The 19,231-nt window shown below is 35.5% G+C and overlaps 1 protein-coding gene across 2 annotated transcripts in view; it reads left to right on the forward strand.

Annotated features, from left to right (window-relative positions):
* SH3BGRL (SH3 domain binding glutamate rich protein like) overlaps positions 1–10,349 on the forward strand; it is a 62,796-nt gene extending 52,447 nt beyond the window's left edge. Inside the window, exons 3-5 of one of the 2 annotated variants that reach the window (XM_029930041.1) lie at positions 1,388–1,468; positions 8,830–8,896; positions 9,642–10,349. In XM_029930041.1, coding sequence (XP_029785901.1) covers positions 1,388–1,468; positions 8,830–8,862 — 114 coding nt within the window. In that variant the 3' untranslated portion in view covers positions 8,863–8,896; positions 9,642–10,349. Of the gene's footprint in view, positions 1–1,387; positions 1,469–8,829; positions 9,129–9,641 lie in introns of those variants that run through there. The other variant, XM_029930039.1, reaches the window with a different exon arrangement.
* Positions 10,350–19,231: the final 8,882 nt, after the last annotated feature.

Here is a 19,231-nt window from a genome sequence, read left to right on the forward strand (position 1 = left end):
CCATCCACCTTGCTACAAATGGCCATATTTCATTCTTTCTCATTGACATGTAATACTCCATTGTATATATATATACACCACATCTTCTTGATCCATTTCCAAGTTCTTGAGTTTAAGACTGATGTACATTGTTTGTATATTGTTTACCTTGAGTAGTTTAAAGGTCATATGTCTCAGTATGAAATTGTTATCAATATCCAAATAGTTTCACTTTCGAATAGTGACCTCAAAGAGTAATCTCATAGGAAGCTGTTCATATGTATCTGCTGTGTAGTAGGGTTTATTCCTTTGTCAGCATTTAGGGTACATGATAAGATGATTTGAGTCAATCCTTGGGAAATTATAGCAGGGCTAAATAATTCTGACTTTGTTAAAAGAATCCCTAAATTAGAGAGAGAAACTCTGATGTTTCTTGAGGTGAGGATCCAATTTATGGTCATTCATGGTTTGAGAGATCCTCCAAGTACGAAGAACTCTACATACATCTAAACTTTATATCTCCAGATCCTCCAAGTACCATGAATTACACATATACATAGAGAACACTGTAATTGATAATTTGTTGATGAGGAAGTCTCTAGAGAAACCAGGAAATTATGAGTACGTTTCACCTCCAATAAATCAGCCAAAATGCCAGACTTATTTCTGTGTGTTCTAAATTAAACAAAGTAAGGCCAGGTATAATCAATGGCTCTGTTTTCTAAGTAGCTTTGCTATTGATATGTCATAGTTAAATTTAGGTAATTAAATTTGTTACTTCTAAAGCGTGCTTGGTGGCTTAGAGGATGATAGTGGGAAGGTCAACCAAATTCACTCATGTGAGGCTTTTCATGAATTCCTGAAATGAAACTTTCATTTGCTCTTCTGGTCATATTTCATGAAAATCTCATTCTCTTTCTCCAAAAACAGCACAGATATATTACTCTTATGATCTTGGGCATATCTAGCTAATATCTGTTCTACTCTAGGTTCTGAGGGTACCTCTATCTTAATAAATAATAAAAGAGAAATAATGGGGAATGGAAGTAATAGCCTCCTACCAGAAATAAGCAACCTCTTACTGGAAAATATTTGGCTGCTTTAGCTGTAGAGAAAGCTACTTGGCCCGAGGCAGATTTAAATACTATGTTATATGGAATAAGCCATTTTGCAGTTTTTGCTTCACAAAATAGCATATATTCTAACCCACATTAAATGGGATCTAATATGCCTTGCCTCTTTACTACTTTTCCCAGAATCCTAGCATTATGGAAATTAGATGGCCTATATGATCCCCCCCACAAGAAGTTTCACCAATCAGTTAGTTTTGAATAAATTTACTCTTTTACTCTTTTATTTACTTAGTTGGTTACATATTGATTACTCTCCTTTCCTTCTTTTCATTAAGGACTATGATGCCTTCTTTGAAGCCAGAGAAAATAATGCAGTGTATGCATTTTTAGGCTTGACAGCCCCACCTGGTTCAAAGGTATGATTCCTTTTTTCCTCGCCTTATTAGCCATTTTATTGCTGCTGGGCTTTTAATTCAGTGAGATTTCTACCTTTATAATGTATTCAGGTTAAGCTAGAGTCAGTGTAACATAGCTGATAGGAAACGTTTCTTCTCTGCATGCATTTAATTCCTGGTAGGGCAGACAGATGTGCATAATCAAATACATAAACTATGTGAGTCGGAGGTAGGTGGAGTGACTTCCCCATCAAGTTACCCAAAGCAGTAAATTTCTCATTGGCCCATTCATAAATAAGCGGATACCAATTTTAAATACTCCATTATTTCAGCCATCATGCATGGTTTTACATCAACAGAACACATCTTAGTTCATAGTAATCTTCTTGGCAACATCTGTTTTCCTTGTGTAAGAGTAAACGCTAGAGTCACCCATTCAAATTAACTAAGAGCATTTGAGTTTCTAAATGGGTCCCTAAATTGCTGGCTAAATTTGGGGATTTATCCCTGCCAAAAACAAATTAATTTTTCAAATGGTAGTGTTTCCAGGGGACATCATATAAAGAAAAGACTCAAAAATTAAATTGTCTATTTAATGAAATGTCTCAAGCTATGGGCTTTAAATATACCTTTGCTTTTTACCATAGGTCTTTTCTTTTCTAATATTTTTTAAATGTTTATTTTTATTTTTGAGAGACAGAGCATGAGTGGTAGGAGCAAAAAGAGAGGGGGACAGAGGATCAGAAGCAGGCTCTGCACTGACAGCAGCAAGCCCAACACGGAGTTTCAAACTCATGAACCACAAGATCAGGACCTGAGCTGAATTTGGATGCTCAACCGACTGAGCCACCCAGGCACCTCATGCTTTTTATAATAGTTCTTTTCTACACGGACTGGCTTAATCAGAATGTATACCCCCTGTTCTATCATTTTATGTTTTGTTCTTAGCAACTAATTTTATAGTAAATGGATTATTTGAACTCCAACTCCTCCTCCAATTTTGAGAATCTGTGTTATTGCTTGCTTTCAACTAGAGACCATTTTCTAACATTGTTGTCTGACTCATTGTGAAATTCTATTTCCTTGTTGAAATATCTTTTCCCATGAATAAAATGTCTTATTTTAGGCTTTGTTTAATTTAAGTTGAGAGAAATGTTAGGTAAGGCATTTTTGTTTATTCAAGTTAGTAAAACTCAAGTTATATCATTGATTGCAGTTCAGATAAGAGGAAGTATGAAAGAAAGGATAATATGTTTTCTGTGACTGATTACTCCCTCTTCCTTAGTTGAAAGTAGGAGTCATTTATTCATTTATTCATTTGGCCAGTTATTAGTGCCGAACACTAAATTGACATTGATGGTGAGAAAAATATGGATAATACAGCATAGTAACTGACTTCAAAATGTTTTTAACTTAGTGAAAGAAAAGTATACAAATAATTATACAACAAATATGACTACAAATAATTATAAGCCAACACATGTTATAGTAAATGCTGTATGCTGTGAAAAAAGTACCATGAGCATCCAGAGAAAATAATAATAAATTATTATTAAGGAATTTGGGGAAAGTTTCACAGAGGAAGAGGCATTTGAGTTGTTAGGGATTCAAAAATACTGAAATGACACTAAAGTGTCTTTAACAGAGGCAGAACAGGAACCACTGCATGTAGCTTCACATGATGGTATATTCAGGGAGCAGAGTGTAGTGCTGCATGTCTTTATAATACAGCATATTTAATAGAGGAGGTGAGATTAGCCAGGTAGGTTTGGACTAAATTATGAATTCTGTGTTAGGTACTTTTGACTTTATTTAAAAGTCATGGTAGGAAAAGGGAGAAGACAGTGATAAGATCCTCTCTGAACTTTAAGATGTGATTGGATCTGTGTCTTAAGAGAATAAATTTGAAAACTGTGTGGATTATAAAACATTGGAGAAATGAGAGTTTAGAGTTAGGCCCACCCAGTAAAAGGTAACTTTAACTCCAGAAAATGAAGAGGGCTTAAAGTGGTACAGCAGCTATGGAAAGGAAAAGATGAATTTAGGAGATAGAGAAAACTTATGTATGATAAGATGTAACAATATGAGGTGTTTGTATATGTAAAAACTAGGAGGAAATGAAGCTATATACAGGGCTTCTAACCTGAGTAATCAGGAGATAAAACAAACATCATATAGGAAACAAAAAAGTGATGATTCAGGGGAGGAGTTAGTCTTGGAAAAGAGAGGACATCAATCTTCTCTGAGATTGGAGAGAATGAGAGAAGGACAAAAATAGAAATTTTAATGTGAAAGGCGGATAGAGATGTTCACATTAGAAAATGTCTTATCTTTAGTGTAAGGCCATCTGCTAGGTGTGATGAGAAATTTAAGGTCTTAGAACTTTGAGGAGAATTGAAAAGGATTCAGTTGTTGAAAATAGGCTAAAGAGTAGCTTAAGATTGTAAATGGAAGTATGGATCAGCAAAATAGAAGGTCCAGCTAGTGTTGATGGGCTCATAGTTGAGCTAGTCAGCTTATAGTTTTGTTTTGTTTTCCATTTAAGTCTAGGAGTATGAATAAACTAAAACAACAGTGCATGTTAACAAAGAGAGAGTGGATAGATTGGGATAATAAGAAGAGATCTGGAATTGACAGTGGAGATAAGGGAGGATTGGTGATAGGAAGATTTGGTTTTATTTATTTATTTATTTATTTATTTATTTATTTATTTTTACTGGAGTATTGTTGACACACGTTACATTAGTCTCAGTTGTACAACATAATGATTCAACTTCTGTATAAATAATGGTAAGCCCACAAGTGTAGCTATCATCTTTCACCATGCAACACTATTACAATATTCCCTATGTTCCATATGCTACGTCTTTTATCTGGTGATAGGAAGATTTTGAATATTAGTAAAAAATAAGTTTTTCCCCAAGACTAAAAGTGAACATTGGATATCAGAATGATGATTTTTCTATTCTTCAGCTCAATTTTCAGAGTATTTCCTCCCCTTTAATTTAGTAGGACAGTAAGCCTTCTAGAAAAAAAAATGACAAATTGAAAGTATACCAAATAAGGGGTGACTGTGTGGCTTAGTAAGTTAAGCATCCAGCTCTTGATTTCAGCTCAGGTCATGATCTCATGGTAGTGAGATCGAGCCCCGCATTGGGCTCTGTGCTGATACCGGAGACTGCTTAAAATTCTCTCTCTTCCTCGCCATTTGCCACTCCCCTCCTCATTCTCACACATATTCCCTCAAAACAAGAAGTTATACAGAATAAGAAATACCACCAGTTAGGGAGCGCCAGAGTGGATCAGTCAAAGGTCCGACTTCGGCTCAGGTCATGATCTCAGGGTTCGTGGGTTGGAGCCCGCATCAGGCTCTGTGCTGACAGCTCAGAGCCTGGAGCCTGCTTCAAATTCTGTGTCTCCCTCTCTGTTTCTCTCTCTCAAAAATAAATATTTAAAAATTTTTTAAAAAATACAACTAGTTAACCCACATTAGAAAAATGCACTGACAATAAAGATGTGATAAAATGAGATTCAATTTTGATCTGTGAAATTAGTAAAAATAACAAAGGATAATAGTGCTAAGAAGGGTGCATAGATATGTTGGTTGTAGTATGAACTGGTACTCATTTTTGAAAACTAGAATGGCAAACAGGAATCAAGGACCCTAAAATATTTATAGTCCTTCACTCAATAATTTCACATGGGGTATTATAGTCTAATGAAATAATTCTATACATGGAAAAAAGTTTTATGGATAAAAACATAAATCAAAATGTTATCCACAATCCTAAAACTTTGGAAGTAAGTTAAATATCTAAAACCAGGGTCAACCAAAATAAGTAATGAACTTTATGGATACAATTATATTTTAAAGAGTTACATATATCCTGAAACTCTGAAAACAAGTTAAATTTCCACAAATAGGGTCAACAAAAATAGTTTACTTACTGAAAGAACTAGTGCTTCCATTACATTATACTGAGGTACATAATACATTATAATGAGGTACATGATTATTTTACTGTATAATTAATACTCTAATTATGTTAAGAGGCTGGACTGAACCATAGCTAAACATGAATATTTTTTCCTCTCTTTACTTTCAAAGTAATTAGCACACATTCTTTTTACATTTAAAAACTATTCAAAACTGATTCAGTGGAGAACTTGGTATTTAAAAGTATCTTCTAACAAATAGTTGTATAAAACTAGGAATCCTCCTGTAGAAGACAATTTTTATATTATTTTGTATATTGGATGCATTCAAAACAGGGTATATTTACTATTTACTCTATTTTCTTAATACAAAAGATTATTTCTTAGCACCAGCATTTCTTTATAGGAGGTGATGATTTTCAGATATGAAATAAAATAACTTCTTTTTTACTAAAAAATAAAAATCTGGTGATGTTCATGTTGAGAGAAAAATCATTGACCCATTGGGGCACCTGGGTGGCTCAATTGATTAAACATCTTAATTCAGTTCAGGTCATGATCTCATTTTGTGAGTTTGAGCGCCACGTGGGGCTCTGTGCTGACAGTTCAGAACCTGAGGCCTGCTTTGTTTCTGTGTCTCACTCTCTCTGCCCCTTTCCCACTTATGTTCTATCTCTCTCAAACTCAAAAATAAAATAAAAACATTAAAAAGTCATTAACCCATGTTCACTAATAGTATGTTGATGGAGGAGAGAATTCTGGTTAGAGAAATGTTCTCATTAGCTTTGGTTCAACCACCCTGCTTCGGGGAGGAGCAGTGGAATCTGCCTCTGCTGTGATAGTTGAACCATTCCTATTTCCACTAAGCCCATTCTATTTTAGCACATCTCCAAGAGAAATTTTATATTAATATCACTTAGCTGTGGTTTTGGTCCTAGTTACTAGACAAAAATGGAGAAGAGAAAAGCAGGAAAGAAGGATGGATGCCTGCAATGGCCAAATACTGAGCCAGACCCTTTACATACACCATCCTTATGAGCTGGGTGCCCTCAAAAGCATTTTACAGAAGAGGAAACTGATGCTCAGATAATTTAAGTAATTTGTCCAAGTTTACATAATTGTAGAGTAACAGAGCTGAAATCTGAACCCAAGATTATCTATCTGATGCAAAATCAGTGCATTTATGGAATGATGTTTATATTAGGAATGAAAAGGGATGATACCCTCATATGCTTATTTCCAAATCTCTCAGGTTGATTTGATAATTATTGAACTATACATATTGGCTGCTTACAAATTTTGGCACAGTTTATATATGCGATGGATAAAGTATAATTAGAAAAGTAAATAATTCACTTTAAATATAATGCATTACTGTAAAGACAAATTACAAAAAGTTTTGAATAGCATTTTTATTTTGGATGTCTGTGCCAATAATTTTTCCATTAAAAGGGATAACTGAGAACTAAAGGATTTTTGACTAATTACAGCAAAGAGTGACAGGATGTGACTTTAAGGAATTAGGGTGTTTACAAAATACTAGTTACTCAGAAGCATTAGATGTGCATAAAAAGAAGGACTTCACATCAGGACATATTAGCATTTTTGTTTTTATTATTTTATTTTATTTTATTATTCTTTAGAGAGACAACACGGGTCATAAAGAGGGCAGTGGGGGAGAGAGAGAGAGACAGAGAGACAGAGAGACAGAGAGAATCCTATGCAGGTTCCACACTCCGCATAAAGCCATACACAAGGCTCGATTCCACAGCCGTGGATCATGACCTGAGCTGAAATCAAGAGTTGCACCCTCACCTGACTGAGCCACCCAGGCGCCCCATATTCACATTTTTATATAACTACTTCCCCAACTATATGTTCTAAGCCTTTGAGAAGTCTTCATGTAAAATTCATTGTGTTGTAAGGAAATTCTCAAAAACTTGTTCCATAACATGAAAGAAAATGCATAATGAGGGCCTGAGATATATTCATTTTGACAACCAAACATGATGTTTAAAGTTTTAAAAGAGCTTAGGGTATTTTTTTTTTTTTCACCAAGGTTTCTGGAAGGTAGTATTTCACATCTGTTTTGTTGAAGATGTGTTAAGAATGAATTACAGGGGCTCATAGGTGGCTCAGCTCAGTCATTTGAGCATCTGACTTTGGCTCAGGTCATGATCTCATGTTTCATTGGTTTGAGCCCCACATCAGGCTTTGCAGAGACAGCATGGGCCTGCTTTGGATTCTCTGTCTCCCTCTCTCTGCTTCTACCTTACTTGGGCTCTCTCTCTCTCTCTCAAAATAAATAAACACTTTTTTTTTAATTTTAGGGGCACCTGGGTGGCTCATTCGGTTGAGCATCCAGCTTTGGTTCAGGTCATGATCTCACAGTTCGTGGGTTCGAGCCCTACATCGGGCTCTGTGCTGACAGCTAGTTCAGAGCCTGGAGAGCCTGCTTCCTATTCTGTGTCTCCCTCTCTCTCTGACCCTCCCCTGCTCGCTCGCTCTCTCTCTCTCTCTCTCTCTGTCTCTCTCTCTCTGTCTCTCTCTCAGAAATAAATAAAACATTAGAGAAAAAAGTTTTTTAAATAAAAAATTTTAAAGAACAAGTTGCAGTGTCCTCTTTGGTGTCCTTTCTTTCATTTCTACCTTTTTTGTTTTGTACGACTCTACTATCTTTCTATTTTGCTTTTTCCCCTTTTCTGGGCATAGTATCAGAGGCTCATTTTGGAGTATTCAGCTACTCCCACTCCTCCTGAGACTACCAAATATTCAATTTAAGACAGGTGTTTAGAATGATATTGTCTAGTATGCATTATTTCTACAACCTAACTCTGAAATTTCTTTCACCAAATTCACTCTTACCACTCATCTTTAGTTCCATAAACTTTCCTTAAAGTGTATTTTGTGTCAAGTAGTATGATAGGTTCCAGAGCACACCTATAGGTCAGAGTTCCTATGCTAGAAATACTCATTGACCAGAGAAGGAGAAAGACAACCTGATGTCTTTTCCTGCCTACTGTGTAAAATTTAAAGGAACAACATTTTAATAAATAGCACATTTTCTAAGTAATTTAATTAAACAAAACAACTAACTTGTAAACTTTAGGTAACAATGTTTGTGAACACTCAATTTTTGGTGGAAAATCACAGAAAAAGGAAATCATCTATTTTTTTAGTTTCAACTATACTTGGAAATCACTTGCTTTTATGGAATTATTTCACACAATTAGTAGTGATTAAGCAGTCTTCTATTACATCTGTTTCTAAGCAGAAGATTCTATTTTATAGTTTTTCTATTAAGAATTTTTAAGCAGTCTTCTCTGGGAGCCATTTGTTTATGTTTTTGAATATTAACAGTTGAGATAATATAGTCTACCTAAAATGTACATGGATGCCTGCTTTATGGTATTTAAATATATGTTTTGTTTGTTTTTTCATTCCAGGAAGCAGAAGCGCAGGCAAAGCAGCAAGCATGAACCTTAATCATTATGCCTTAAACATCCTGAAAAAGTAATCTCTATTGCTCTTAAAATTATCTTCAGAAGAAATCAGCTTAATGTTGAGATAATAGATTATTTGGTGTTTTCACATACAAACAATCAAAATAAATACATAATTAAAATGTGAATATTATAAGAATGAAAGTGAACATAAAAATTGTAGTTGTCATGGAATAGTATTGTTATCTGCCAAGGCATTTTATGTACTTCAGTGATATTAAAAAACAAAGACCTGTCCCTTTTCTGGTATTATTATTGCAACTTTTTTTATGTTGTTGTTGTTGTTGTTGTTGTTGTTGTTTTGAGAGACAGAGAGACAGCACGAGCAGGGAAGGGTCAGAGAGAGAGGAAGGTACAGAATCTGAGGCAGGCTCCAGGCTCTGAGCTAGCTGTCAGCATAGAGCCCGACGTGAGGCTCGAACCCACAAACCGTGAGATCACGACCTGAGCAGAAGTCGGATGCTCAACCGACTGAGCCATCCAGGCGCCCCTATTGCAGCTTTTAAAACATAGAGAGCGAATGGAAGAATCTGTCTCTTGTTTCTAAATGGCCTCATTAACTTTAGTTAACAGAAATATGTATGCTTTGATATAACATTATTGTGATTAAAAAGTGGTTGCAGGTAATTTTTATATGTTAGACATTGTGATTTCTTATGGTAATTATAACATTCGCATTATTTTGCAATTGAAACTTTTATGTACTAAACAGCTTTTCTAGGTTTCTAAATGTAACCTTTTATTATTTATTTCAGTGATCAGAACAGATGATCTCCCACAAAAAATATGGATACAATCAATTGACAATATCCTTGCTTAACTGCACAGCTATGATGCAATTATGTTTCTAAGTTGCTTGCCTCAGTGAAACATGTATATATATGTTATGAAAGAGGGATAGCATGTAAATTTAAAATGGCATTCTTTTGCAAAAAGCTCAGACTTCTAATTAACTATTATAAAATAGGTCAGCACTCAGTGCCCAAGACTGGTTTTCCTTAAGTCTTGCTAAAAAAAAAATCTTAGTGGTTCACCCTTTTAAAATAATTTGTGGTCATGAATGCACTACCTCTTAGACATTTGAACTGTTTGTTTCAGCTTGGGCAAATATTGTATGAATATGTTAATCTAAGCAGAGAGAATCTTTTCTATGCTTCTATTCCAGTGAATAGCACAAGTATCAGATAAAAAAATTTTTAAAACATTAATTATGAAAACTTCTAAGAAAACAAAAAACACTATGGCTTAATTACTTACTGAGAAGATATACATTTTGTACCTTAGTTCCACATGCTTTATTACTTAAAAAATAACACCTTTTTCTTTAAATTAGTTTATCATATCATTTGATGTATGCAAGTCTGTACTTTATGGCAGAATAAACATATAATGAAGACATGGCTTTGTTTACTGAGATTAAAACTTAATATGTTGCTTTAAAATAAACTCAGTCCCTTTAGAAATATAATCTATGAGTACCTGGAGTTTCCAAATAGTATAATAGTAACTTGAGATGAGTAATACATGTCTTAGAATGTGTGAAAAGAGAAAAAAAATAACAGAAAGAAAATAATTTGAATGCAATTTCTAAATTTCCTTTATAGGATTCTAAATTTTGCTATATACACTAGAATCAAACAGAATTATTGTATTGTTTTGTCTACAAAAATATGCCATAGAGAACTCTAGAGAAAGTAGGGTGCCTTGTAATTGATTTTGGAAAATTCTAGAAAAATATTTGGTCAGTATTTCCTCCTGGACTTTATTAAATGCTGATAGATGAAGTTTTGGGGTGATGGGGAGATCATGGGGTCCAGAGCCAATGGCCAGGTAATAATTCTTGAAAATGTCTTTGGTGCAAAAAGTTGATTTTATTAAAGCGTGGGGACAGGACACACTGAGGTCGTGACAGTTAACTCATTATATACCCTCAGATTGGGAGAGGATCCGGGATAAAGTAAGTCTCTAAGGAATTTTGGAAGCAAGGTTTCCAGGACCTTGAGGGGCTAGTGGTTGTTAGGGAAATGCCATTTATTACTGTTTAATAAAACCTCCGTCATGAGACCCTTCAGATGTATATGGGAGGCATAAGCTTGGAGTATGATTCCCAGCATATATCTCGGGACAGTTGAGGTAAGGGAAGTAGACTTAGAGGATCCTTGAGGTCAGGATCATGTTAAACTAAAGTTCTCTTTTTCCCTAGCAAAGTGTCATCATCAAGTTAGCTGAGCTCCTAGAGGGCAGTAACTCTGCCGGTTTCAATGACTTGTCTGTGGACTGTAGGCAGTAAGGGAATTTAATTTTTCATTTGCCTTAGTTTCCCATATTACCATGGAAAGCACTTAAACCCCTTTTCCTGGGTAGCCAGGAGTGTCCAAGAAATATCACACATATTCCACCTGGGTGGGGGGAGTGAGAGCCTGTATTTTGCCCTCAGCTTGCCCCAAGCTTCCTCATCACTGATAATGTTTCCTGTAGTATTCCATGTGGACATTTATTTATACTTATTCATTCAAGATTATATTTTAATTCATATGAATTATGAGAAAAGTAGTAGTACTAAAGTGTAATATTCTTAAATAATAATAACAAATAGTATATGGCAAATCCCTATTACTTCTGTTGGCTCACTATCCTAACATTAATCATGGTGAATTATTTTGATATTATAAATGGGAGAGCAAGACATAATACCATGAATATGAAGAGTTAATCATTTCTCTAGCAGTTCAGTGTCTTATAAATACCTCCCTTATAATTTTTGAAATCATTTCTGATGAGGTTTTTGGGGTGATGATGGGGTTTGTGGGGTTTGGAACCTATGGTCAAGAAAGAATTCTTGAAGACATCTTTGGTGCAAAAAGTTGATTTTATTAAAGCACGGGGGTAGGATCCATGGGCAGAGCTGCCCTGGACCCTGTGAAGAAACTGGTTATACATATTTGGGAATTGGGGGAGGTAAAGTCAAGGGGAAATTTCCAATGAGATTTTCATATTCTAAAGAAGACTCACTGGATACCGAAGGCCTAACTATTGTCAAGCTAGGGGTGTTTTCCTCTCTACCAAATCATTATTATTAAGACAGTAGGGAGTTCCTGGAGAAAAATTTTACTCTGCCTGACTTAAGTGTTTGTCAATGGGCTGCAGGTTATAAGGAAATGTAATTCTGCCTGTCATTTCCTTCTGCCTTTGTCTCCCACATCTTTATCCCTGAACAGTTTTGACTCTTAAAATCTTTAAGACTGCTCAGAGTGGAAGGTCTTTCCTTTTGTAACTTCTACCTGCTGAATACAGGTGTAGAGATGTACCTACTTGTGTGTCAACATTGGTCAGTTGGGGTAGTCATATACAGGAGTTACCAAAGGCAAAGGAAGCCAATCCAAGGTAGACAACATATATAACCTCCTTGCGTAGAAAAGATCATCTGTCATCTAGAAGTTATGGTGGTAAAGGAGTCTTGGCACTATGCAGGGAGACACTGGAAAAGACAACAAAATAAGTTTAATATTATGAGAAAGAGAAGCAAAAAACAAACATACAAAAACCTCCAGTCCTTTTTTGTCATTTGAAGAGAAATTTGAGGTTGTCACTGGTCACAGGAATAAGAATGCATGTCAGCTGGCATATTGTGATAGGAAAAACAAAAACAGGATGGAAATAAGCAGAGAAGGAAAGGGTTAGGTTCTGAGGTCCCTGGGTGGGAAAGACATATTTTGAAACAATGCTGGGTGTGTCTGAGCACAGCAAAACCCCCTAGGCATAAATATCCCTCTTAAGAATGTAACAGACTGCCTACTCCCCCTCAGGTTTCCCTCTTGAATTTAACAAAAGACCTAACTATGACCATAGACAACCTCTCATGCAATGAAAACGAGCAATCAGGAATGGACAACCCAACACCTAGAGCTATCAAGCCAATAAAGGTTGAACCTAAGAAGGAACAAGGGGGAAGGAAAGAGGGAGGGCTGACAAGAACCTTATAAAACAAGGACCCTTGGCTATAAGTCCCACCCATTCACTTTTGAATGTCCCCTCTCTGTAAAGAGAGCTTTCCTACTACCCTTCCTTTCTAATCTTACACTTTAACAATCTTTTGCCTGCTGTTCATCTTGCATACACATTTTCATTCTTCAAAGTGGCAAGACAATGAATTGTGGTATTGTGGTAAAAAAAAATCCTGCAACAATACTAGATTTCTGTGAGGAAGGTACAGGTTTAATTTTTGATATAGGAGTCCATGAGTAATGGCCTTCTAATTTAACTACAGTGAAAGTCAATAGTATGACTCAGTAGGGCCCCTTCCATTTTGGAGTTAAATCCCCTGCCTATATTAGACTTCCAACCCTTTAATAAACCATATTTCTTTATTTTATATGGGATGGGTTTCTCATAACTACAGATAAGATTTAGGGAGGCTATGACTTGTATGTTCATTTAGACAAGTATGAATTAACCCCGGGGTCAAGTAAATAATTTAATAAAGCACTATAGTCTGTTCATATAATTGTTGGGGAAATCCATCCCATTTTCTATTTTTTTAAATAATCACAAACTCATGGGGTCCTGTTAGTATTCCCACAGAATAACAAACAAGAAGATTGTCCATATCTGTGGTATTGTGACAATATCTCTGAAGTTGTCTAGCTTAGACAAACAACATTTAAAGACTGATAGTTTAACATCCAGACAGTGCATTATCAAAATAATTTTTCTCTCTAGTAACACTAATTTTCAGAGATAGCCAAATCAAGGCTAAGTCATTTGTAAAACAAGTCCAGTTTTAACAAACTTGGCCTAATTATTTACATAAGCTCAGCAAGAGTAGTGATTGATCATACAGATCTTTTAAAATTTGCTTTACTGGAATTTTTTATAAGGAATCTAGATTGAATGTTTAGTAGCTCCTGAGGCCAGAAGCCAAGCCATGTATTGCCATCAGACATGTCTGCAATACCTGTAGATTTGAGCAAATTCCTCTTCACTAGGTCCTCAAAGTATCCTGAGTTTCCTGCACCTGCCAGGAAGTGACATTCTTTACTCAACATGTAAGGCAGCTAGGAACTATATAAGCAAGGTATCAGGCCAAGATTTCCAAGGGGCTTTACTGGCATCATGCTTCATAAAGTCAATCTTAGTTCCTTAAAACTGTATGGTCTTATCTGAGTCTAGGCATGCCTCTCAAACCGGACATTCCAGTCAAAGCCTTGGTAAAATAACCAATGTTTCCAATTGTGTCCTGTCACAAGGAAAAGATTCTCATTGAATTTATGCAAATAACTGTAATTGCCATGGAAGAAAGAGCACTCATTGAGAGTTTGTGAATTTTAGAGGGTTTAGGTAGAGAGAAAAAGTTAAATGCTTTAATTTGTTTACAGAGGAATATTCTATCCTATTATTGTATATCATGGGTGTCTTGAGAAAAAATTCCCTTAATCTCAAAGAGCAAACATTAAAGAACCAGAAATCTTTCAAACAAGAGTCATAAGACCATAGTTTTACAAAAAGACTCAAAAAGGGACATGATTAAAGGTCTTATGAGAGTTCCTTATAATGCAGTTGACAAGGAAATTCAGTTATTTCTGTAGCACACAACATTTAAATAATCAGAATATTAAGTGATGATCTCATATCAAGACATATCAAAACGTTAGAAATTGCATTCATATTTCATATATATGAACAGTTATAGCATTTACTCAAACGTAACCTAAGGCTTATATTTGTTTGACAGTGCTTCCAGAGTAACTTAACATACATAATTGGTAAAAAAGAATTAACTTATGATTTAAATCTTAAGAAGTTTGTTAAAACCTTAGAAAGATATGCGGCACCTGGGTGGCTCAGTCAGTTGAGCTTCCGACTTCGGCTCAAGTCATGATCTCACAGTTTGTGTTCGAGTCCAGTGTCGGGCTCTGTGGTGACAGCTTGGAGCCTGGAGCCTGTTTCAGACTCTGTGTCTTCCTCTCTCTCTGCCCCTTCCCCACTCACCATCTGTCAGTCTCTCTCTCAAAAATAAAAATAAAAAAAACATTTAAAAATTTTAGAAAGAAAGTTATAGAGCACAAAACATACTTTCCAAAAGACCCAAATATCCTTAGATTCTCTTCAGTAAGAAGTTAGTTAAAAGCAGATAAACCTTATGTTTAGTAATCAATGATGTAGCACTCCATACTGTTTAGAAAAGCCTGGATGTCAAATAAATTCAATCCCAATTATCATGCAAGCAACACTTTAAGGTTTTAGGTTACCAAAGACTGAAAGCTATCTTAATAACTACCAGTGAAAATTTTCAGACAGTATTAAGTATCATTTGAAGTCATCTTTTTGCTAATAAATTTTAATAGATACAATAAACCTAGGAAGAATAAGAGTTTTATATTTATCGTTGATAGTGAATGTATTTAGTTTTATATTTATTGTTGATAACTTTAAAGATATGTATATTTTAATTAACCAACAAACTTAAACACAGAATATGTGCCATCTGCATCCACTTAAAAGACAATCTCTTCCCCATTGTAAATTTTCACCTGAGACACTGGTGGGGAAATCTGAATGGGCAGTCCAAGTGGGTTCTCTTTGCTCCTAGACAGAAGGAAAGAGTCAACGGTGCCTGGGGTGGCACTGAGGATGGTATAGAATCAAATTTGCAGGCTGCACATGAGGTGGTGCAGAAACAGGAGGAGGCAGAAGACATGAAATACTGCCAGCAGGTAGAGAAAGGGTTCCCAGTTCAACATCTTGTCAGCTTGGACAGAGGAGTAGATGCCTTGTTTTTTGTTTTCCACCAACTAGTGGAATTAGGCAGTCCATGTCAGGTCAGAGAAGACAGGGAATTTCCTTAAGACAAAGGGAGTTTTGACGGCTGCTCTGCTTGGGAATATTCCTTAAAGTCCCTGTCCTGGGATAGACTAACCAGTTGGCTCCAATTAGAGCCATTACCCAGTATATTAATGAGGGAGAAGTCTTCACTATTAGGAACAGTGAGAGGGATAGTCAGCATCCTCTTCATTATGGATGGCCTGTGTTTCCTCCAGCAGCCTGAGTTTATTTGGTGGAAGCCTCTTTGGATAAGAGACCTTTAGGTCCAGGTCCTGATTTAGAGCCATGAAGGTCTGTACTTAGGAGACCTTTTTCTATTTGCCCTGTTTCCTGCAGAAGAGATCTAACTGCTAGGTCCTACAAAGGCCATGCAGTGTTACAGGAGATCAGTCCTTTCCTAAATATTGTAATTTGAATTGTTTCCATTGGGCTAAAAGGCATTCCAAGGGAGAGTCCTTGATGACAGAAGAGAGAAAATAGAGAAGGTACATTACCTCAAAGATTACCCTTGACTCCCTGGTTGCATCCTGGGCTCTGGATATGGCAGAGGTTTCTGGTGTAAAAGCAACCTGAAGCATCCCTCAAATGAAGTGAAAATAAGTCAGGCAGAGAAGGACAGAAACCATATGTTTGCACTCATAGATCTGGTAGGAAAGCAGGAGAAACCTGATGGAGGACCAGGGGGAGGGGAAGGGGGAAAGAGAGCTGGGGAGAGTGAGGGATGCAAAACTTGAGAGACTGTTGAATGCTGAAAATGAACTGAGGGTTGAAGGGAAAGGGGGAGGGGGAAAGGGGTGGTGGGGATGGAGGAGGGCACTTGTGGGGAAGAGCACTGGGTGTTGTATGGAAACCAATTTGACAATAAACTATTTATTAAAAGAAATAAAAGCATAACACTATCTAAAAAAAACCGTCACAATCAGAATCCTTCAAAAAGAAATGACATATTTGAGATGTTTATATCTACTACGCTGTACCTTACTATAGATAGATAGATAGATAGATAGATAGATAGATAGATAGATAAATAGATGATAGATAGATAGATAGATAAATGGATTGAATCTTCCTAAGTTTAAATCTTTCATTTTGTCAGTGTCATTTAGCACTATATGCTAGCAGATAAAAGTAGATACAAGAAAAGGAAGTGAAGTTCTGAATATTTTTTCTTATTAAATCTTTAAAATAATATTTGAGAGTATTCATTATTGTTGCCATTTTAATTTTGTAATTTTTTGCTTTTATGCTTTATTGTCAACTTGGTTTCCATATAACACCTAATGTTCATCCCCTCCTCCATACCCATCACCCCCCTTCCCATCTTCTTCTCCCACAAAGTTCTGAATATTGAGGTGAGATTTATAAAGAGTTTTCGCAAAATCTGCCTTGAAAATATAACCCTTGCTACTTGTTATATTATTTTTGGTACCTTTTTTTGTGAATCAGACCTGCTGATTTATTTTCCATTTTATAGCTCATTTACCATTAAGAATATCAAACTTTAAGAAAGATCTCCATTTTCACCAAACAATGCAAATTTGATATTGATCATATTGCTGAATGTCAACATTTATTTGCGAATCTCAGTGGAGGGGGAGATAGAATTTTAAATAAACTTTTTTCTCTTCCTTATGATTTCCTTCTTTTGTTTGTTTATTTTAATGTCATTACAGTTGACACACAATGGTACATTATACTCAGGTATACAACTTAGTGATTTGACAAGTTTATACATTATGCTATGTTCACCACAAGTACAGCTTCCGTCTGTGCCATTACATTGCTATTGTAATATCATTGACTATTCCTTATGCTCTGCTTTTTATTCCTATGACTTACTCATTCCATAACTGGAGACCTGTATCGCCCTCTTTTCCTTACCCATTTTGCCCAACACCAACATTTATTCTTTCTTTTTTTAGATTTCATTTATGAGTGGAATCATATGATAGTTGTATTTCTCATCTGACTTGTTTCACTTAGCATAATACCCTTTAGGTCCACCCATATTGTCTCAAATAGCAAAATTTCATCCTTTTTTTTTGGTTCTGTAATATTGTGTGTATATCTGTATGTATATGATATGTATGTATATATCTGTATGTATATATATATTGTGTGTATATATCTGTATGTATATATATATTGTGTGTATATCTGTATGTATATGGTGTGTATGTATATATCTGTATGTATGTATATATATATGTGTGTGTGTGTGTATATATATATATATATATATATATATATATATATACCATATTTTCCATATTCGTTTGTCTATTGGTGGACACATAGGATGCTTCCATGCCTTGGCTAATGTAAATAATTCTGTAAAAATCTTAAGGGTGCATATATCTTTTTGAGTTGGTATTTTTGTTGTCCCTGGGTAAATACCTAATAGTGGAATTATTGGATCATGTGGTAATTTCTATTCTTAAATTGTTTTAAGTTTATTTGTTTATTTTGAGAGAGAGAGAGCATGCATGTATGCATGTCTTGGTGGGAGGGAAGGACAGAGAGAGAGGGACAGAGAGAGAATCCCACGTAGGCTCTATACTGCCAAGTCAGAGCCTGAGGTGGGGTTCGAACTCTTGAACGATGACATCATAACCTGAGCCAACATCAAGGGTCAGCTGTTTAACCAACTGAGCCACCCAGGGGTCCCTCTATTTTTACTTTTTGAGGAATTCTCATGTTGTTTTCCACAGTGGCTTTACCAATTTATATTTTCACCAACAATGCAAAAAGTTCTTTATTCCCCACATCCTCATCAACACTTGTTGTTTCCTGTCTTTTTGATTTAGCCATTCCAACAGGTGTAAATGATATCTCACTGTGGTTTTGATTTGCATTTCCCTCATTATTACTGATGTTGAATATCTTTTGATGTGTCTGTATCTCTTTTCCAAAAATATTTATTCAGGTCCTCTGCCCATTTTTTGATTGGATTGTTTGCTATTTTGGTGTTGAGTTGTATGAGTTCTCTGTATATTTTGGATATTAACCCCTTATCATCTATGCAAATATCTTGTGTTCAGTAGATTGTCTTTTTGATTCCTTGATGGTTACCTTCATTGTACAAAAGTTTTTTATTTTGATGTAATCCCAATAGATTTTTTTTTGCCTTTGTTGCCCTTCCTTAGGGGATATATCTAGAAAAATGTTGCTATGGCTAGTATCAAAAAAATTACTGCCTGTGTGTGTTCTCATCTAGAATTTCTATGCTTTCTGGACTCATATTTAGGCCGTTAATTGACTTTTAGTTTATTTTTGTATATGGTATTAGAAAGTAGTCAAATTTCATTCTTTTGCAAGTAGCTGTATAATTTTCTCAGAATGATTTTTTGAAATGACTGTCAATTCCCCCATTGTTTATTCTTGCCTCCTTTGTCATAGATTAATTGACCATATAAATGTGAGTTGGTTTCTGGGATCTCTATTCTGTTCTAACAATCTATGTATATATTTTTGTGTCAGTACCACACTGCTTTGGTTACTACAGCTTTGTAACAGACCTTGA

This window comes from Suricata suricatta, chromosome X (genome assembly GCF_006229205.1).
Source record: "Suricata suricatta isolate VVHF042 chromosome X, meerkat_22Aug2017_6uvM2_HiC, whole genome shotgun sequence".
Taxonomy (NCBI): domain Eukaryota; kingdom Metazoa; phylum Chordata; class Mammalia; order Carnivora; family Herpestidae; genus Suricata; species Suricata suricatta.